This window comes from Ictalurus punctatus, chromosome 5 (genome assembly GCF_001660625.3).
Source record: "Ictalurus punctatus breed USDA103 chromosome 5, Coco_2.0, whole genome shotgun sequence".
In the NCBI taxonomy this organism is placed as follows: domain Eukaryota; kingdom Metazoa; phylum Chordata; class Actinopteri; order Siluriformes; family Ictaluridae; genus Ictalurus; species Ictalurus punctatus.
Window position 1 is genome coordinate 6,722,031 of NC_030420.2, and position 23,517 is coordinate 6,745,547.

Here is a 23,517-nt window from a genome sequence, read left to right on the forward strand (position 1 = left end):
GTTAGACACAGATGTACACAACTTTGAGATACTTATAGGTGCCAACGCAGGGGTCAGAGAAGACACTATTCGTAGCAGGCACCTGACAGGTTTGCTGTAGTTCACATCTGCAACAGAACAGAGGTTTGTTTTTAATTGTCTCCATGCATATCAGTAATGTCTCTTTGTGATAATTGTCATGTATGGTAATGATAAAGATCACACTTCAATTAATATTTCTGTTACCTAACTACATTATATAGTGTGTTATATGAGTAGCAGTTTGTGTTGGAGAGTTGACTGGGAGGTTGTCCTGAAGAACATGTGGTGGAATCAGTTCGGCCATAGTTAGCCCTGATGATCCTTATACGGAGAACACCTAAAATTAGAAGAATTAAGCACAAGGGAAAAGTGTAGACTATTAAAAATAAGCAGCTGCAAAGAAAAGCATCACTATTCAGCTGTCCAAGAACATGAATTTATAGTTGGTGCTAATTGTCTTAAAATCTTCATTCTATAATGGGTAGTATTTAATGCAATCTTTATCATACAATGTATAGACATATAAATATATATTATATAAAAGAGCACAAACCACATGTCAGCACAGCAGTGTTGCCTTCACAGGTCACAATTTCCCCTGCAAAAAAAACAGATTAATAGCTTCATTTCGTTTTTTAAAATTTAGACAGCTATATTTTATATGACGCAATGTCTGTGTGTGTGTGTGGGGGGGGGGGGGGGGGGGGTGTTGTTTATATACTGTATATGCTAAGATATTCTTCTGAAGAATGGAGGACATTTAAGCTTACTACAATGCTGGGGGCCATCATCATAACAGGTATTCATGTCCGCTGAAATAGACAAATCATTAACACAGATTTTTGAGTAAGTGAACATGAAACATTCACTTGAGCTCTCTATGAAACTATTATCACATGATAGGTTATTTAAAATGTTCTGTTGGACTGCATTCAAATATTACCTCCAGAAACAAATAAGCCAGAAGCCGCAATAAGTACTGTAAATAAAATCACACATTGTAGAATTATAAGTGGACACTACAGGGAAATGTAGAATATCGCATTTTAATCATGCTAAAAATTCTCCTATTCAGCTAATTAGAAATACAATAGGGCAATGTAAACATGATATGTCAGTAGTAGTTGTCTTTTTCATTAGTATATTATAAAAGAATAAATGCCATGTTCAATAATGCGAAACAAATTTGAAATTATATCAAATATGGCAACATAAATATCTAAAAGAATTTAGAGCATTTTCAAATAAACTTTCAGAATTGCACTGTTGGTTGGACGATTGCACCACATAATATTATGACTATTCTAATAAATGAAAAATGACCAATACATATATAAATTGTTTAATGTCTATTCATGTGTTATAATGTTTAATTTAATGTTTAATTATTAAAAGGCAAAAAAATTAAATGACAGAGTAAAAGTCTACAACACTACATAAACCCACATACAGTACATTCTGCTAATTGTTACACTGCTATTTCACATGTTGAAATGCAAGTGGTGTAATTTAACTTAACTTAACACATGGATATAGACAAGCATGGAAGAAACTTACAGCTGAGTAGAGTGAGCTTCAGGAAGAGCATTGTGGTGCTGGATGAGTCTAAGCTTAAGATGAAACCTCAAGTGCAGCAGCGCTGGAAAATATTTATTTATAATGAGGAAAGAAGTCATAAACAAAGCCAAAATACATCCTTGTACAAAAGAGACCAGCTGATAATTAGAAAGTTAAATTCAATTGCAAAACGTATATTTACTGTTGCATTTCATGAGCAACAATTTTTTTGACAAGGCAATAACAATCCTCTCATTTACCACTGCACTTTCTATGGAAGCTTGTTTCCAGCAGAAAATCTTACACAGATTTACACAACTTTTTATCCTGCAATTGCCAATTTATGTCACTCAGTTGCCTCTTTGTGCCTGCACCTGCATGGTAATATTTCACTATTGCAAATTTTAATCTCACAATAAAATGTAATTATCAGACAATTTTGACTTCCATTCTTCTATTTCCCATTAACCAGCAATGAAACCAGGCACTCATGGCACTCCTTTTGAAACATTCTTTGGTTGAAAAAGGAAAAAGTTGCCACTATTATATTATAACTGTGATATTAACTTGCTATTGCAGGATATAAAGTCACAATTGCATGATATATCTTAATTAAGATGTAAAAAGTCAAAATTGCAACAATAATCTAAATCTGCATAATGTGGTTGTGAATACAATGTAATAAATTAACAAATTGTGTAGGCCTATCAGTAGACATTTTACAGTTATTGCAACTCCAGTGAATATTATATGTACTGTATATGTACTGTATATGATATGCAAGTTTGCTAAGTCAGCATCAGGTCAAGAAGCCCTTCATCCTGAAACAAGATAGAAAATTAGTTGTGAAATGGCTTTTTCTTTTGTTTTTTTTTTGGATTTTGTTTAACACAGAGTAAGAATGTGCCACGAATACTACAAGGAGATACTGAATTTGATAGTAAAAATATGTTTATAATAACATTAGATAGCATTTGAATTTGAATGAAGTCAAGAACATGCCCAATAGACAGAATAACATGAATTCTAATGGACTAGTAGACTACTACTGAGTACTCCTAAAAAGTGACTGTCATATGGCTTTGGTTGATTTGACAGAAAGAATGCATGGCAATCAAAATATATATAAATATCTATGATAATATATATTTTTAAATATTTAAAAAAGCAAATGCTACAAAATATTAATTATTTGATGAAATATTGTTACATATTTGGTTAAGCTGTTAAGTTTGGCTAATTTTTAATTTTGACAAAACCATCTGGTTCCTGTCCATCTGCTTCTTGTCTATTGATTATGTGGGATTGACATTTATTGTTAAAACCACATTAGCTCAACTTTGATTAACCTGATTCGGTAGAATGTTTGATTGGACAAAGTTTTCATTTACAACAGTGAAATGAGAGTTATTAAACATAGGAATTCAGAAACATAGTTCAAAAATGTAAACATTTCTAAACTGTACCAATTTTCAATGTTGGCCTCTTATGCCACTTTTCTTATGTTTAAGTACAAATGCACAATGCTCGTAAAATGTTATCTGAATTAAATTAAATGCTAGTAAAATGTTATCTGAATTACACTGCAATGATTTAGATTACATTCCTTTAGATGGTACTTTCTACAATCGCTTAAAGTTTGTTTAATTGGATTAAAACGGTCACAAAAAATAGTTAATACTCTAATCTTGAATGAAAATGCTCACAAGTGAAATAATTTGTCATAGAGGCAGCTGTATCTATTTAGTTTATACATCTGGAAGATTTGTATCATTAATCAATGCCCTCTAATTTGAGTTTGGCTTAAGACAACTAATGTACTATTCATATTCAAAAGGTTCAAAAACTATCCTTTTAACTCACCAAGATGGGGCTCAATCAGGTCTTGTCTTTTGTAGCTCTTTGGTTCGATCAACAGCTTTCAGATTTTGGTCTATAAAATCTATTCCTAGACGAGATGTTACACCATGAAGCTCTCAGCGCCCTGTACACTGAGTGTGCGGTTGTATCATCTATTTATTGGCACCTGTCCTTGACTTAATCAGAAGATGCTCAGAGAGTACAGACAGATGGGCACCAGCAGCCCAGTCAAATATAAACATACAGCAAAACATCTATTAAAGCAAAGCAGTAAAAAATTGTGAATTTCCCTCTGGGGAATATAAATAAATAAATAAATAAATAAATAAATAAATAAATCTCAATAAGTGTGAACAGTATCAAAGGTCACAGCACAACAGACACTTATTCACAAAATATGGAGCAACTCCAAATAGTCCTCCTGCAGAGGTGTCAACACTGCTAACAAGAAAATCCTAGTGAAAATTTTACCAAAATTTTAGCATATGTTGGTGGTGTGTGCTAACAGCATGAATGATAAAACATGTATTATTGAAATGATGTTTAACTGCAATCTATAGAAATATTTGGCTGTTTTAGCGACCAAATAGGTTTTAAAGCTTATTTTGTTATTTTATAGTTTTGTATACATATTCCTCTTATTATTATTATTCTTCTACAATACATCCTGAAAATGAATTAATTAATAAACTTCCTGTTTAATGAAAAAGAAATACACAGTACTTGTCCTTTCGTACAGTATTTTGTTCTGATCATTGAGAAAGCAGATATTGTTGTAGCAAGGAGTCAAAATAGTAAATGCTATGGCTAAACTGTAAAGGTTGTCACCTGTGATCAATGTGATGTGTGTCCACATCACATATGTACACACACACACGCACACACGCACGCACACTCACAGTAATCACAGTTACATAAAGTGTATATATAGGGGTATATATAAAACTGCAGAGGTATAAATATGAGGTAACACATAGGCCAAATTCCCTTAGTCATTCATAACCATTCATAACATTGGGTAAAACCAAGGAATATAGCTGTGATGTACGGCAGAAGCTTGTTGAGCTTCTCAAAATGAGAAGTGGCTATAAGAATTAGCACAAGCATTGAAAATGCCCATTTCCACCATTAGGGCAATAATTAAAGTTCCAGTCAACTGGAAATGTTATGAATTAACCTGGAATTGGACACGTGTCTATTGTCTCAATACACTGTGAAGAGGATGGCTCGAGTGGCTCCAAGGATCTCAGCTGGAGAATTGCAGTTAGTTGCATTTTGGGGTCAGAAAGTCTCAAAAACTACAACCCGAAGTCACCTACATCATCGCAAGTTATTTGGAAGGGTTTCAGGAAAAAAAGCTTCTACTCTCATACTTATACTTATGTAAATGTGCTTTTTAATACATTTGCAAAGATTTCAAAACAAACTTCTTTCATGTTGTCATTATGGGGTATTGTTTGTAGAATTCTGAGGAAAATAATGAATTTAATCCATTTTGGAGTAAGGCTGTAACATAACAAAATGTGGGAAAAGTGAAGCGCTGTGAATAATTTCCGGATGCACTGTATGTATTAAATTTAAATCAGGACTCAAAACTGACTTATTTTTTTTCAAGCATGCTTCCTGGAATGGTCCCCAAAGGAAAGATGTCTTCTGTAAATTATATTTTCCAAACATTCATTTTTCATAAAAATTTAATGTTTCAGTGAAATGTTTGAATGTCTTTTTATAAATAAATAAAATAATCCATCCATTAATCCATACCACTTATCCTTCCTTCAGGGTCACAGGGAACCTGGAGCCTCTCCCAGGGAGCATGGGGCACAAGGCGGGGTACACCCTGGACAGGGTGCCAATCCATCGCAGGGCACAATCACATACACATTCACACATCCATTCATACACTTTGGACATGCCAATCAGTCTACCATGCCTTTGGACTGGGGGAGGAAACCAGAGTACCCAGAGGAAACCCCCGCAGCACGGGGAGAACATGCAAACTCCGCACACAAAGGACCACGGTGGGAATCGAACCCCTGACCCTGGAGGTGTGAGGCAAACGTGCTAACTACCAAGCCACCGTGCACTACTACTACTACTACTACTACTACTGCTACTACCACTACTACTACCACTACTACTACTACTACTACTACTACTACTACTACTACTACTACTACTACTACTACTACTACTACTACTACTACTACTACTACTACTACTACTACTACTACTACTACTACTACTACTACTACTACTACTACTAGAAGGCAGTCCTGTCTAGGAACAAGAAACAGAACCAAATGTGACAGCCAGGAGAGTGTCCAGGAGACCTGTAGCAGAAGCATTTCACCCTATTCCCACTATAGATATGATATTGTGCCTGTAGAGGTCACTCAGTAGTCATTGTCTTTTAAAATATGTCCTTTGTATGGAACTGTTTTGAATTTGGCTAAAGATTTCATTGTCAGTATTAATTGGACAAAAATGTTGTATAAAATACCTCATTTGCAAATATAAATGAATATTTCTTCCTAAAGTAAGCCAATTTCTCTGCAGTATGAATCTCAACATCTTCTTCAACCTACAGTGTTATAATATGATGCAAAGAAATATCTCAATTTCAAGCATGCAATGTTCAGACCACTGTTTAAGAAACTAAAACAACTTGAGTCATAAAAATCTCATGACTAAAATAACACTCACTGTCTCCAACCAGGCCCAAAGGGATCTTCACCCTATAAAGTAATTTATATAAAATGATCACACCACTGTCTGAAGGGTCAAAATGTTTATGGCATTTAAACATAATGCTATGCCATGAGACTACACTGCCTCTTTAATTAATAGTTTTATTTGTGTATTGTTTTGCCTATTAATAAATGCCCACAAGAACCTAATGTGTATAATTTACTGATTTCTTAACCTTCTTAATCTTGTATTACAACCTTGGACTGTTTACCTTTAGATTTACCTTTTGCATCTTTTGCTTGAGCGCTGTGTTTGAAATATTTCTTGGACTTTATTTATCATATCACAGATTAGACTATCACTGCCTTGGATTACATGAACTGTGTGTATTTTAATAAACTTTGCACATAAACATACACAACTCTCATCCTTATTATGCGTGCATTTAGAGAATTCTTTATTGCACAATCATTAGTAAAATGGATTAGTTTAGGAGGAAGTTATTACAGGTAAAACAACTTAGAAAATTTCAGAAATAAAATCATTACAGTAGTTGATTATAACATGCAAATGTCAAGTACACCACCACCAAGTCTCCTGCAGTGTATCCTGTGCATGTTTCCATATTTAAAACTTGCTCTGATTCCTTTTCAGACTGAAGAGCGGCCACGGAGCAGAAAGCTGGAGTCCCTCGAGTTATTCTGTCTAAAGCAGTAAAACAAACAGGGAAAAAGAATAGTTTTAGTACTGCACATAAAATACCTTTCATACTGGATGTATGGTGCCAATCTGTTTAGGTAAACTGTACTTGAGATGTCAAGTAATTCAGATTAAAGATAAAAGATCATTTAATTGTAATTTTTAAAAAAATGTATTTTTATATATAGTATATAAAGAATATTTTGGGAGTGCTGTGTTTTTTGTATTGAATAACCTTTTATCAATAAGTAAAACATTTTATGCACTTTTTATGATTGTATAAGTCTTTCTTTATTTCTTTATGTCTCTCTTGTCTTTTAAGTGCTTCATTGTGACTTCAAATTGCACTTTTGTCATCAATATGTAAATAATCAAAAAAAAATACAGGGTGTGTTGTCATCAAGGACAGAGTGGTATGACAGTGAAGTTGATTATTTTCCAATAACAGCATATATAGAGTTTTATTCCTTCTGTACAACAGCAATTTACAGCCAACTACTATTTTTTTTAAAACATTCATTAAAGCACACCTATTATGGTTTTGAAGTGTCCCTAATTTTGTTTCAGAGGTCTCATACAATAGATTTACATGCATCCAAGTTCAAAAAACACTTTAATGTGCTCATAATTTAAATTGTAGCATTACATTTTTCCCTGCAGTGTCACAAACGACTCATTAAATGAACCTTTCTAAAGGATTCATTCTAAACTCCCCCTTTCAGAGAGTATACTCTGCTCTGATTGGTCAGATGTCCCAGTCTGTTGTGATTGGTCTACTGCTGTCAGCGAGCAGTCAATGAAGACCAGAGGCAGGCTTTTTTTTTTTTTTTTTTTTTTTTTTTTTTTTTTTTTTTTTAAACAAAAAACTATTTAGCTTTGTGCAGGAACTACTAACAACTCATTTAAGCTGTTCAGAATCAGCTCCTTCTTTTGGGAATCAATATCTCCATTTGTCATGAGCTTTGATTTTTTAAACTTTGTAGATGTTTTTACATTCACAAACAGCTCTATAACACACTACATGTAAGGTAATATTTAAAAAAACAAAACACAAAAAAAGCATAATAGGTGCACTTTAACTGTTAGAGGTCGCGCTACATTGCTGGCAGCCAACAGAGGGCGGAAGAAGCGCACACTGATGACTGTGTGGTAGAACTTAGTTGCCCACAATTCTCCAGGCTGATTACCCTGGATTGCCTGCACCTGCTAGTCAGGATACTTAAGGGCAGCCTTGGAACCAGCCCTCTGTCACACCTTTGTAGAGAAGTGTGGTATGGCCTGTCAGGGCATTATCCATGGTAAGGTAAAAGACTAGGAAAATAAGAATGACAAAAGAATTAGAAAAGAAACTGAAAAGAAATGCAGAACGACAGTGAGACAGTGGAGTAAATAAGGGCCAATAAAGATTAGTCATTGCCAGGAAAAGAGAAAGAAAAAATACAAGACAACTGTACCAAAGGGAGAAATAAGATAAAAAGTATCTCTGAAAAAAAAAATTGTATATAAGTTTGTATATAATCTATATAGTTATAAAATATAAAAATATAATCTTTGGCATTTACACCTCTATTCGGTGGTCTTTGCTGTTCTAGAACTCAATTAAAAGATCTTGTATGGTAACACTACTTGTGTTGCTCTCCGTTTGATATATAGCTTTGCTTGTATTTCCTCCTTTGTAATTTGCTTTGGATAAAGCGTCTGCTAAATGAATAAATGTAAATGGAAGTATATACACTCACTGTCCATTTTTTTAGTAACACCTGCACATTCATGCAGTTATCCAATCAGCCAATCATTTGGCGGCAGCACAATGCATAAAATCATGCAGATTAAGGTCAAGAGCTTCACTTAATGTTCACATCAAGCCTCAGAATGACATGTGAAAAGTGTGATCTCTGACTTTAAATGTAGCATGGTTGTTGGTAACAGATGGTTTGATTATTTCAAAAGCTGCTAACCTCACGACATTTTCACACACAGCAGTCTCTAGAGTTTACACAGAAATTTACATAGTTTGCACAAAACACACCCAAACATTTCCAAATTTGCATTTCACTCTGCAATTGGATATATATATGTCCAAGAGAGAGAGAACTTACAGTTAGACACAGATGTACACAACTTTGAGGTACTTATAGGTGTCAACGCAGGGGTCAGAGAAGACACTATTTGTAGCAGGCACCTGACAGGTGTGCTGTAGTTCACATCTGCAACAGAACAGAGGTTTGTTTTTAATTGTCTCCATCCATATCAGTAATGTATGTTAGTGATAATTGTCATGTATGGTAATGATAAAGATCACACTTCAATTAATATTTCTGTTACCTAACTACAACATTATATAGTGAGCTAGATGAGTAGCAGTTTGTGTTGGAGAGTTGACTGGGAGGTCGTCCTGAAGAACATATGGTAGAATCGGTTCGGCCATAGTTAGCGCTGATGATCCTTATACGGCGAAAACCTAAAATTAGAAGAATTAAGCACAAGGGAAAAGTGTAGACTATTAAAAATAAGCAGCTGCAATTTATAGCATTGCTATACAGCTGTCCAAGAACATGAATTTATAGTTGGTGCTAATTGTCTTAAAATCTTCATTCTATAATGGGTAGTATTTAATGTAATCTTTATCATACAATGTATAAACATATAAATATGTATTATATAAAAGAGCACAAACCACATGTCAGCACAGCAGTGTTGCCTTCACAGGTCACAATTTCCCCTGCAAGAAACAGATTAATAACTTATTTTCTTTTTTAGGCAGCTATATTTTCTATGAAGTAATGGTGTGTGTGTGTGTGTGTGTGTGTGTATGTGTGTGTGTGTGTGTGTGTGTGTGTGTGTGTGTGTGTGTGTGTGTGTGTGTGTGTGTGTGTGTGTGTGTGTGTGTGCGTGTGTATGTGTGCGTGTGTGTGTGTTTATATAGCCTAAGATATTTTTCTGAAGAATGTAGGACATTTAAGCTTACTACAATGGTGCTGCAAATCATCATAACAGGTAATACTGGTCTCTGAAATAAACAAGTCATTAACACAGATTTTTGAGTAAGTGAACATGAAACATTCACTTGAGCTCTCTATGAAACTATTATCACATGATAGGTTATTTAAAATGTTCTGTTGGACTGCATTCAAATATTACCTCCAGAAACAAGTAAGCCAGGAGCCGCAATAAGTACTGTAAATAAAATCACACATTGTAGAATTATAAGTGGACATTAGACGAAAATCTAGACATATAATGTTAACATTATATGTTGGTAGTAGTTGTCTTTTTAAAAGTATAAATCTTTCTTTTCTCCTAGCAAGATAATCATCTCTTGATTAGGGACAGAGTAATCCCACTGTCTGAGATGTGCAGGTTGTTTTTTTATTTATTTATTTATAATAATTTTAAAATTAATATATTTACACTTGTACTTATTTTCAGGAAAACACACTAAAATGCAGACAATTCTGCTGCAAATTAAACTGTAATAAAGAACTATCTGTATATGACCCATAAGTTGATTATAAAAGCAACAAAAAAGACAGATTTTTTAATTTTAAATTTCCAAAATCAAAACAGACCACCAAAGCAAAATGTCATTGTTTTCTTGGTGTTTCCATAAAACAAGACAGCTTCTAAATGTTTCCAATAATCCTAGGCATGTTACTTTATGTTTGTTTGTTTGGTTGTTTTTATTTTTGTTTTTGTTTTTTTGCCATTGAACTCTTTGTCATTATTGTTGGTGACAGCTGATTTCCTAAAATAAACAATTTTGGACAATTTTTCATTAGTATATTATGAAAGAATAAATGCATTGGTCAGTAATGCAAAACACATTTGAAATGATATCAAACATGACAACATAAATATCTAAAAGGAGCAATTTCAAATAAGCTTTCAGAATTGCACCAATGGTTGGACAATTGCACCACATGATGTTTTGACTATTCTAATAAAAGAAAAATGACCAATACATCAAAAGTATCAATTGTTTTATGTCTATTCTTGTGTTTTAATGTTTCATTTAATGTTTAATTATTAAAAGGCAAAAAATAAATGATCATTAAAAAAGTCTGCAACACTACACAAACCCACATACAATGCATTCTGCTAATTGTTACACTGTTATTTCACATGTTGAAATGCAAGTGGTGTAATTTATCTTAACTTAACCCATGGATATAGACAAGCATGGAAGAAACTTACAGCTGAGTAGAGTGAGCTTCAGGAAGAGCATTGTGATGCTGGATGAGTCTAAGCTTAAGCTGAAACCTCAAGTGCTGGAAAATATTTATTTATAATGAGGAAAGAAGTCATAAACAAAGCCAAAATACATCCTTGTACAAAACATACCAGCTGATAATTAGAAAATGCTAACCCAAACATATATTTGCTATTGCATCTTCCAGATATGTGCACACAATTTCAAACATAATTCAAATTCAATTTCAAAACTTGCATTTCATGAGAAACAGTGTACAATAACAATATTTAAATTATAATATATATATATATATATATATATATATATATATATATATATATATATATATATATATATATATATATATATATATATATATATATAATTTGACAAGGCAATAGCAATTCTCTCATTTTCCACTGCACTTTCTGTGGAAGCTTGTTTCGGGCAGAAAATCTTATACAGATTTACGCTACTTTTTATCCTGCAATTGCAAGTTAATGTCATTCAATTGCCTCTTTATGTCTGCACCTACAAAGTAATATTTTACAACTGCAAACTTTTATCTCACAATAAAATGCAATTATCAGAGAATTGTGAATTTCCATTCTTCTGTTTCCCATAATCAAACAGTAAGGAAGCCAGGCACTCATGGTACTCATAGTGAAATATTCTTTTGTTGACAAGTAAAAAGTTGATATGTTATGTTGCTATGATATTATAACTTTGATATTAACTTGCTATTGTGGATATAAAGTCACAATTGCATGATATAATATGTTAATTAAGATGTAAAATTTCATAATTGCAAGAATATTATAAATCTGCATAATGTGGTTGTGAATACAATGTAATAAATTAACGAATTGTGTAGGCCTATCAGTACACATTTTACAGCTATTGCAACTCCAGTCAATGTACGATATGTACTATATGTGTACTGTATATGATATGCAAATTTGCTAAGTCAGCATGTTTGTGAAAGTCACAAACTCTCCCATCAGGTCAAGAAGCCCTTCATCCCAAAACAAGATAGAATATTAGTTGTGAAATGCCTTTTTTTGTTTTTTGTTTAACACTGAGTGAGAATGTGCCACCAATACTACAAGTAGATACAGATTTTATTGCAAAAATATTTTTAAAATAGCACAAGTTAGCATTTGAATTTGAATGAAGTCAAGAACATACCGCATAGACAGAATAACACAAATGCTAATACTAATGGACTAGTACAGTACTATAGTGTACTTCTGAAAAGTGAGTGTCATATGGCTTTGGTTGCTTTGATAGAAATTATGCATGGCAATCAAATTATATATATATATATATATATATATATATATATATATATATATATATATATATATATATAGTGAAATGAGAGTTTTTAAACATAGGAAAAATGGCATAATGCATTTTTTTGAAGGCCAACATTGTAAATTGGAACAATTTAGAAATGTAAACATTATCTGAATTAGATTGTACTTAATTAAATTGCAATTATTTAGTTTGCACTCCTTTAGTTGGTACTTTCTACCCTCGCTTAAAGTCCGTTTTTTTTGCATTAAAAGGGTCACAAAAAATATTTAGTACTCTAATCTTGAATGAAAACACTCACAAGTGAAATAATTTATCATAGAGGCAACCTATGATGCATAACCCTTAAAATGCCATCTAATAAGTTATAGTCTAGTTCTTTTGCTGTTCCAGTTTCTTTTGTTTTCAATCCTTTTAACTCACCAAGATCGGGCTCAATCAGGTCTTGTCTTTTGTAGCTCTTTGGTTCGATCAACAGCTTTTAGATTTTGGTCTATAAAATCTATTCCTAGATGAGATGTTACACCATGAAGGTCTCGGCACCCTGTACACTGAGTGTGCAGTTGTACCATCTATTTATTGGCACCTGGCCTTGACTTAATCAGAAGATGCTCAGAGAGTACAGACAGATGGGCACCAGCAGCCCAGTCAAATCTAAACATACAGCAAAACATCTATTAAAGCAAAGCAGTAAGAAAATGTGAATTTCCCTCTTTGGAATCTAAATAACTAAATAAATAAATCTATCTCAATAAATGTGAAAAGTGTCAAAGGTCACAGCACCACAGACACTTATTCATAAAATATGGAGCAATTCCAAATAGTCCTCCTGCAGAGGTGTCAACACTGCTAACAAGAAAATCCTAGTGAAAATTTTACCAAAAAAGGCTAGCATATGTTGGAGGTGTTTGCTAACACCATGAATGATAAAACATGTATTATTGAAATGATATTTAACTGCAATCTACAGAAATATTTGGCTGTTTTAGCAAACAAATAGGTATTTAAGGTCATTTTTTAATTGTATAGGTTTGTATACATACTCTTATTATTCTTATTCATATTATTTTATTAAAATATGTTATTGTCTGGTCTGCTGTCAGGTCCCTTGTACAATACATCCCGTTAAATGATAAAGAAATAAACAGCACTTTGTTCTGATCACTGAGAAAACGGATTTTGTTGTAGCAAGTGGTCAAAATAGTAAATTCTATGGCTAAACTGTAGATGTTGTCACCTGTGATTAACGTGATGTGTGTCCAAACTTCACTTAATGATGGAGAATAACAATTAATTCCAGTTGAGTAAGATTAAGTAAAATAGCTAACTCAGCTGAATAACCTTCAGTGCTATCAGGACACTTTAGAAATAAACATTTCTAGATAAAATGTAACACCATGAAACTCTCATGACCATATGTTTATTTACACCTGACCTTGACTTAATCAAAAGACATACAAAAAAGTAAAGAAGGCATTGAAAAATCGACTTTATTGTTTAACCGTTTGATCTTTTGCAAAAAAAAAAAAAAATCACAAAAATACTCTGCTCTCATGGGTATCAAACAATTGCAAACACAACACAGGTTTGTCAAAAGAAATCTTTGTTAAATATAGCTGTGCAACAATTATTGGAACCCCTGTGAATTCATATGAGAAACATATATTTGAAGTATATTCCCACTGATATTTTAAAACAAAAATTTAGTACGCCTGGTTGACTAGGAACAGGAAATTGTTAAACCATGACTTCACAGGGGTATAAATATGAGGTAACACATGGGCCAAATTGCTTTAGTCAGTCACAACAATGGGTAAGGCCAAGGAATATAGCGGCAAAAGGTGTTGAACTTAACAAAATGGGAAGTGGCTATAAGAGAGAATATATATACATATATGTATATACACACACACGTACACAAACACACACACACACACACACACACACACACACATATATATATATATATATATATATATATATATATATATATATATATATATATATATATATATATATATATATATATATATATATATATATATATACCTACTAACCACTACTAATCATCCCTGGACAAGTGAACCACACAAGACTTCTTCAGATTTATAGTAAGTAATGTAAGGGAGAAGTCAGCTTTTAGTCAAAGAGAGTTGCAGGATTCACTAGAGCTGCAAACCATTAACACATGCGTGATAAAGTCCAGGCAGCATCATCACTAACTACCTGTGTCCACTGCCTAATTTACACAAGTGCATTGCAAGTCAGGCAAGGGATGTGGATTATGGGAATTACACAACAAAAATAACTTAAGAAGGCCTTGCTCCTGACTTGAATGCCACTGAATATTTATGGAGAATTTTGAAAATATGAGTCCATCAGAGTGACCTCCTTAACCATCGGGAATTGAAGATGATTTGCCAAGAAGAAATGGCAAGAATCTATTTATTTTCTATATTATTGAGCACTTAACATGTATTGCCTTTGCACAAATCCCCATAATAAACTAATGTGTGGAATTTGCTGATGTCTTAGCTGTGATTGCTTATATGACAACCTTGAACTGTTTATCTCTTTTCTGCATTTAGATTACATTTTGCTCCTGTCTGCTTGAACACTGTGTTTAAATGTTTATTGAATTACAGATTGGATGGTAAACTCTGCACATAAGTTCACACAACATCCATCCCTGTTATACTTGTATTTAGAGGACACTTTATTGTACATCATTAGTAAACAGCAGATAAGTAATCTTCAGAAATAAAATCTTTACAGCAGTTGATTATATAACATGCAAATATTAATTAGAAAATAGGTGTGAGTATATTTAGATATGAGTAAGATGGGGCGACACTAGCAAGGAAACAATCTACTAGACTACATGAGGAAGAAACCTTGAGGGTATTCTTGACTTTTATCAAAACACTCTTCTTGGAACATTAGATAAATTGGGACAGTTAGTAACATTTATTTTCTAGCCTGATAAGTAAAAGTCAAAACATATAGGACCTTGCAGTGGAAGTGCTTGATATAAACAACATGTCTGTGATATCATATAAGGGGGTGTGTCAGCATTCTAGCAAAAGCTGGCCTCAAAAATATTGGCATTGGCAAAAATGATTTTATGTGCATTAATTTTTTTTTTTATAAAGTATTTAAATAAGCAGGGGGTTAAGGTAGACTGGGAAATCAAGAAAATTATTTTAGCATACTATTTAATATGCAGAGATTTTGATTAGTGTAATGTATTCATATAATTTTAGAGATTGATGTTGATAGATAGATAGATAAGACATAAATGATATTTTTATGTGGGTATAATTACTTACTATATATTTATGGAATATTTTCTACTGTGGATTTTACTTCATCTTTTTATACTGATTTTTTTAAAAGGATTGGTTATGAATTAGGACACTTCTGGAGATTTTTCTAGACCCTCTAATTGTATTAAATTAAATTCTAAGTTGGAAGAAGAAGAAGCCTTTATTTGTCACACATACATTAAAGCACAGTGAAATGTCCCTTTGTAAATCCCAGCTTTTTAGGAAGTTGGGGACAGAGCGGAGGGTCAGCCATGATACGGCACCCCTGGAGCTGTGAAAATTTGTATTTATTGTTTAATCTTGTGATATTTTGTGCAAACATTTCACAAACATACTCTGCTCTCATGGATATCAAACAATTGCAGGTTTATCAAAAAATATCTTAAATATAAATGTATTTAAGATAGGTGTACAACAATGATTGGCACGCCTATGAATTCATATGAGAAAAATATATTTGAAGTGTATTCCCATTTATATTTTAGAACATCTGCATGACTAGGAAGAGGAAATTGTTCAAGCATAACTTCCTGTTTCACACGGGTATAAATTTGAGGTAACAGTGGGTAAGACCACAGAATATAGCTGTGATGTGCGGCAAAAGGTTGTTGAGCTTCATAAAATGGGAAGTGGCTATAAGAAAATAGCACAAGCATTGAAAATGCCCATTTCCACCATCAGGGCAATAATTAAGAAGTTCCATTCAACTGGAAATGTTATGACTCAACCTGAAATTGGACGTGTGTCTACATTGTCTCAATGCACTGTGAAGAGGATGGTTCGAGTGGCCAAAAAATCTCCAAGGATCACAGCTGGAGAATTGCAGAAGTTAGTTGCATCTTGGGGTCAAAAAATATCCAAAACTGCAATCCGAAGTCACCTACATCACCACAAGTTGTTTGGAAGGGTGAAAAAATATATACTCTAATCCAAAAACAAACTCAAGCATCTTCAGTTTGCCAGACACTACTGGAACTTCAAATGGGATCGGGTTCTATGGTCAGATGAAACCAAAATAGAGCTTTTTGACAATAAACCATTTGACCATTTTTCTGCCAGAGGACCTGGACATTTTGTTAGGATACATGACATCATATCAACAGACGTTAAATGAAAACCTTACAGCCTCTGTCAGAAAGTTTAAAATGGGCCATGGTTCTATCTTCCAGAAGAACAATGATCCAAAACATACATCAGAATCAACACAAAAATGGTTTACTGATTCCAAGATCAAGATCCTGCCATGGCCATCAGTCCCCTTACTTTAAACCCATATAAAGCATGTGGGGTGTACTGAAGAGTCCACCAGCGTGGACCTCGAAATTTGAAGGATCTGGAGAGATTCTGTATGGAGGAACGGTTTAAGATCCCTTTCCATGTATTCTCCAACCTCATCAGACATGATATGAGAAGCTGTTATCTTGGCAAAGGGGGGGTAGCAGAAAGTATTGACTAAAAGGGTGCCAATAACTGTTGCACACAATATTTAACTTTTTTTTTGTCAAACCTGTGTTTTGTTTGCTATTCTTGCATATCAATGAGAGCTGAGTATTTTTGTGAATTTTATTAACAAAAGATCAAAAGGTTAAACAGTAAAGACAATTTTTCACAGCAATCTTTGCTCATATTTACCAAGGGTGCCAATATTATTGGAGGGCACTGTACATATGTATGATTGTATTTAATTTAAATCAGGACTCAAGACTGAGTTCTTTTTTTTTTTTTTTTCAAGCACGCTTCCTGGAATGGTCCATAAAGGACAGGTGTCTTCTGCAAACTGTAGGTTTGCAAACATTCATTTTTCATAAAAATGGAATGTTCCAATGAAATGTTTGAATGACATTAAAGAAAGTAGCATTTTAAAAATCAGACCACTTTTTAAATAATAATAATAATAATAATAATAATAATAATAATAATAATAATAATAATAATAATAATAATAATAATAATAATAATAATAAATGAAGGCAGTCTTGTCTAGGAACAAGAACAACAAACAAGAACTAAATGGGACAGCCAGGTGAGTTTCCAGGGGAACTGTAGCAGGAGCATTTCACCCTTTTACAACTATAGATATAACATTGTGCCTGTAGAGGTCACTCAGTTGTCACTGTCTTTTAAATTCTTTGCTCTGTATGGAACTGTTATGGAAATGTATAAAATACCTAATTTGCAAATATGAACCAAGTTCAAACCACCATTCAAAGAGGCTAAAACATGTTGTGCCACCAAAATGTCACCATAATATAAATGAATATTTCTTCCTAAAGTAAGGCAATTTCTCTGCAGTATAAATCTCAACACCTTCTTCAACCTACAGTGTTATAATATGATGCAAAGAAATATCTAAAATTCCAACATGCAATGTTCAGACCACTGTTTAAGAAACTAAAAAACTTGAGCCATAAAAATCTCACAATTAAAATAGAATTGTCTCCAACCAGGCCCAAAGGGATCTTCACCCTATGAAGTATGTTATATAAAATGATCACACCACTGTCTTAATGGTCGAAATGTTTATGGCATTTAAACACAATGCTATGCCACCAGACCACACTGCCTCTTTAATGAATTTTTTTATTATTGTTTTGCTTATTAATAAATGTCCACAAGAACCTAATGTCTAATGTGTATAATTCAAGGATTTCTTAAACTACTTAATCTTCCTAAGCTTGAGCGCTGTGTTTGAAATGTTTAATAGACTTTATTTATCATATCACAGATTAGACTATCACTGCCTTGGATTACATGAACTGTGTGTATTTTAATAAACTCTGCACATAAACATACACAACTCTCATCCTTGTTGTGCGTGCATTTAGAGAATACTTTATTGCACAATCATTGGTAAAATGGATTAGTTTAGTAGGAAGTTATTACAGGTAAAATCAACATGGTACATTTCAGAAATAAAATCATTACAGTAGTTGATTATAACATGCAAATGTTAAGTACACCACCACCAAGTCTCCTGCAGTGTATCCTGTGCATGTTTGCATATTTAAAACTTGCTCTGATTCCTTTTCAGACTGAAGAGAGGCCACGGGGGAGAAAGCTGGAGTCCCTCAAGTTGTTCTGTCTATAGCAGTAAAACAAACAGGGAAAAAGAATAGTTTTAGTACTGCATATAAAATACCATTCATACTGTATATACTGTGCCAACCAGTTTGGGTAAACTGTACTTGAGATGTGAAGTAATTCAGATTAAAGATAAAAGATCATTTAATGAAAAAAAGTTAATATATTTTTATATTATTATTATTATTATTATTATTATTATTATTATTATTATTATTATTATATGTTGTGTGTTTTGTATTGATTAACCTTTTATCAATAAGTAAAATATTTTATGCACTTTTTATGATTGTATCAGTCTCTCTTTATTTACTTATACCTATCTTGCCTTTAAAATTCTTCACTGTGACTTGAAATTGCACTTTTGTCATCAACATGTAAAGAATTAAAAATGACAGGGTGTGTTGTAAGTGGTATGACAGCGAAGTTGATTATTTTTCAATAACAGCACATGTAGACTTTTATTCCTTCTGTAAAACAGCAATTTACAGCCAATTAGAATAAAATAAAAAAATTAATAAATAAACAAAATATAAAAAAACATTCATCAAGTCTTAGAGGCCGCGCTAGATCGCCGGCAGCCAGCAGAGGGCGGAAGAGGCGCACAGTGATAACTGTGTGGAAGAACTCGGTTGTGACCGAGTCTCCAGGCTGAGTACTCTGGATTGTCTGCACCTGCTAGTCAGGATATTTAAATCAGTGGTTTTCAAAGTGGGGGCGGCCAGGGGGCGCCCGGGGGGCGTCAACAATTTGGTGTGGAAAAATAAATAAATACATGATTATCGTATATATATATATATATATATATATATATATATATATATATATATATATATATATATATATAAATCACATTTGCTATACCTAACTTTTTAATTGCTAAACAGACAAAACATCAACGTTAAAAAAAGGGGGCTGTATTCAGAAGTCTGTATTTTTAATGTGTTTTAAAGACATCTTGCAAAAGGGGGGCCTCGGTCAAATGTTAGTGCCATTTGGGGGGCCTTGCCCTGGAAAAGTTTGGGAACCCCTGACTTAAGTAAGCCTTGGAGCCAGCCCTCCATCACACCTTTGAAGAGGAGTGAATGCTACAGTCTGTTAGGGCTTTACCCTTGTAAACGTAAAAGAATAGGAAAATAAGAATAACAAAAGAAATAGAAAAGAATCTTAAAAGAAAAGCAGAAAGAAAGTGGAGGAAATAAGGGACAATAAAGATTTAAGTCATTGTCAGGAAAAGAGAAAGAAACTAAGACAAAAATATAAGGCAACTGAAACAAAGGGAGAACTAACAGATAAAAAAGTATCTCTGAATTGTTTTTATATATAAGTATATACACTCACTGTCCAATTTTTTAGTAACACCTGCACATTCATGCAGTTAACCAATCAGTCAATCATTTGGCGGCAGCACAATGCATAAAATCATGCAGATACAAGTCAAGAGCTTCACTTAATGTTCATGTCAAACATCAGAATTAAATGTGAAAAAGTATGATCTCTGACTTTTAATGTATCATGGTTGTTCATACCAGATGGGCTGGTTTGATTATTTCAGAAACTGCTAACCTCAAGGGATTTTCACACACAGCAGTCACTAGAGTTTACACAGAATTTTACATAGTTGGCACAAAAGACACCCAAACATTTATCTAAACTTTAATTTTACCAATATGTGTGTGTGTGTGTGTGTGTGTGTGTGTGTGTGTGTGTGTGTGTGTGTGTGTGTGTGTGTATATATATATATGTATTAGAGAGCGAGAGCAAGCGAGAACTTACAGTTAGACACAGATGTACGCAACTTTGAGGTACTTATAGGTGCCAAAGCAGGGGTCAGAGAAGACACTATTTGTAGCAGGCACCTGACAGCTGTACCTTCCTTTACATCTGCAACAGAACAGAGGTTTGTTTTTAATTGTCTCCATCCATATCAGTAATGTATGTTAGTGATAATTGTCATGTATGGTAATAATAAAGATCACACTTCAATTAATATTTCTGTTACCTAACTACAACATTATATAGTGAGCTAAATGAGTAGCAGTTTGTGTTGGAGAGTTGACTGGGAGGTCGTCCTGAAGAACATGTGATAGAATCGGTTCGGCCATAGTTAGCGCTGATGATCCTTATACGGCGAAAACCTAAAATTAGAAGAGTTAAGCACAAGGGAAAAGTGTAGACTATTAAAAATAAGCATCTGCAAAGAAAAGCATCACTATTCAGCTGTCCAAGAACATGAATTTATAGTTGGTGCTAATTGTCTTAAAATCTTCGTTCTATAAAGGGTAGTATTTAATGCAATCTTTATCATACAATGTATAGACATATAAATATATATTATATAAAAGAGCACAAACCACATGTCAGCACAGCAGTGTTGCCTTCACAGGTCACAATTTTCCCTGCAAAAAAACCAGATTAGTAGTTTATCTTCTTTTTTTTAATAGTTGTGACAGCTATATTTTATATGACGCAATGTCTCTGTGTGTGTGTGTGTGTGTGTGTGTGTGTGTGTGTGTGTGTGTGTGTGTGTGTGTGTGTGTGTGTGTGTTTATATATCCTAAAATATTCTTCTGGAGAATGGATGACATTTAAGCTTACTACAACGGTGCTGGAAATCATTATAACAGGTAATCCTGGTCTCTGAAATAGACAAATCATTATTATAAAAAATATATTATATTATAAACATATTTTTGAGTAAGTGAACATGAAACATTCACTTGAGCTCTCTATGAAACTATTATCACATGATAGGTTATTTAAAATGTTCTTTTGGACTGCATTCAAATATTACCTCCAGAAACAAGTAAGCCAGAAGCCGCGATAAGTACTGTAAATAAAATCACACATTGTAGAATTATAAGTGGCTATTAGAGGAAAATGTAGAATATTGCATTTGAACCATGCTAAAAATTCTCCTATTCAGCTAATTAGTAATACAATAGGGCAATGTTAACATTATATTTTGGTAGTAGTTGTCTTTTTTAAAGTACAAATTTTTCTTTTCTCCCAGCAAGATAATCAGCTCTTGCTTAGGGACAAGGTTTTATTCACTGTCTGTGATGTTTTTGATGATGTTTTTTAAATTTATAATAATTTTTAAATTAAAATATTTACAAATGTACTTGTCTGCATTTTCAGTGTGTTTTACTGCAAATAAGTACATTTGTAAATATTACAAATGTACTTATTTTGTAATATAAGTACAGCCCAGTCACTGAAAATGCAGACAATTCTGCTCCAAATTAAACTGTAATAAAGAACTATGTGTATATGACCCATGAGTTGAGCATAAAAGCACAGAAAAAAACAGATTTTTGGTCACATCACATGATATTTTTGAATTTTAATTTTCAAAAACCAAAACAGACAGAATTGACCACCAAAGCAAAATTTCATTGTTTTCTTGGGGCCTTGCCATAAAACAAGACATCTTCTAAATGTTTCCAATAATCCTAGGCATGTTACTGTATGTTTTTATTTTTATTATTTTTGCCATTGAATTCTTTATGTCATTATTGTTGGTGACAGCTGATTTCCTAAAATGAACAACTTTGGACAATTTTTCATTAGTATATTATGAAATAATTAATGCATTGGTCAGTAATGCAAAACACATTTGAAATGATATCAAACATGGCAACATAAATATCTAAAAGGAGCAATTTCAAATAAGCTTTCAGAATTGCACCGATGGTTGGACAATTGCACCACATGATGTTTTGACTATTCTAATAAATGAAAAATGACCAATACATCAAAAGTATAAATTGTTTTATGTCTATTCTTGTGTTTTAATGTTTCATTTAATGTTTAATTATTAAAAGGCAAAAAATAAATGATAGGCAGTAAAAGTCTACAACACTACATAAACCCACATACAATGCATTCTGCTAATTGTTACACTGCTATTTCACATGTTGAAATGCAAGTGGTGCAATTTAACTTAACTTAACCCATGGATATAGACAAGCATGGAAGAAACTTACAGCTGAGTAGAGTGAGCTTCAGGAAGAGCATTGTGGTGCTGGATGAGCCTAAGCTTAAGCTGAAACCTCAAGTGCAACAGCGCTGGAAAATATCTATTTATAATGAGGAAAGAAGTCATAAACAAAGCTAAAATACATCCTTGTACAAAAGAGACCAGCTGATAATTATAAAATGCTAACCCAAACATATATTTGCTATTGCATTGCTATTGTGTGCAGGTATGTGCACACAATTTCAGACAATTCAAATTCAACTGCAAAACTTATATTTACAGGTGCATTTCATGAGCAACAATGTACAATGGGGAAAATAGCAATTCTCTCATTTTCCACTGCACTTTATATGCACTTTAGTTGGATTAAAAGGGTCACAAAATATAGTTACTACTCTAATCTTGAATGAAAACTCTCACAAGTGAAATAGAGGCAACTGTATCTATTCAGTTTATACATCTGGAAGATATGTATCATTAATCAATGCCCTCTAATTTGAGTTTGGCTTAAGATAACTAATACACTATTAATATTGAACATGTTCAAAAACTTTTCTTCGACATGGATGTGTAAGTTCTACACACTACCTGTGATGCATAACCCTTAAAATGCCATTTAATAAGTTATAGTCTATTTCTTTTGTTGTTCTAGTTTCTTTTGTTTTCAGTCCTTTTAACTCACCAAGATTGGGCTCAGTCAGGTCTTCTCTTTTGTAGCTCTTTGGTTAGATGAACAGTTTTTAGATTTTAGTCTATAAAATCTATTCCTAGACGAGATGTTACACCATGAA

General features: G+C 33.1%; 1 protein-coding gene across 1 annotated transcript; it reads right to left on the reverse strand.

Annotated features, from left to right (window-relative positions):
* Position 1: 1 nt before the first annotated feature.
* LOC108265167 (L-rhamnose-binding lectin CSL3) lies at positions 2 to 22,764 on the reverse strand. Its single transcript, XM_053680564.1, has 11 exons — positions 22,734 to 22,764; positions 21,099 to 21,143; positions 20,747 to 20,882; positions 20,529 to 20,628; positions 19,287 to 19,419; positions 9,154 to 9,289; positions 8,936 to 9,035; positions 4,630 to 4,633; positions 575 to 619; positions 239 to 358; positions 2 to 123 (listed from the first exon to the last, which is right to left on the reverse strand). Exons 1-11 carry the CDS (start codon positions 22,762 to 22,764, stop codon positions 2 to 4), a joined length of 972 nt encoding a protein of 323 aa, XP_053536539.1.
* Positions 22,765 to 23,517: the final 753 nt, after the last annotated feature.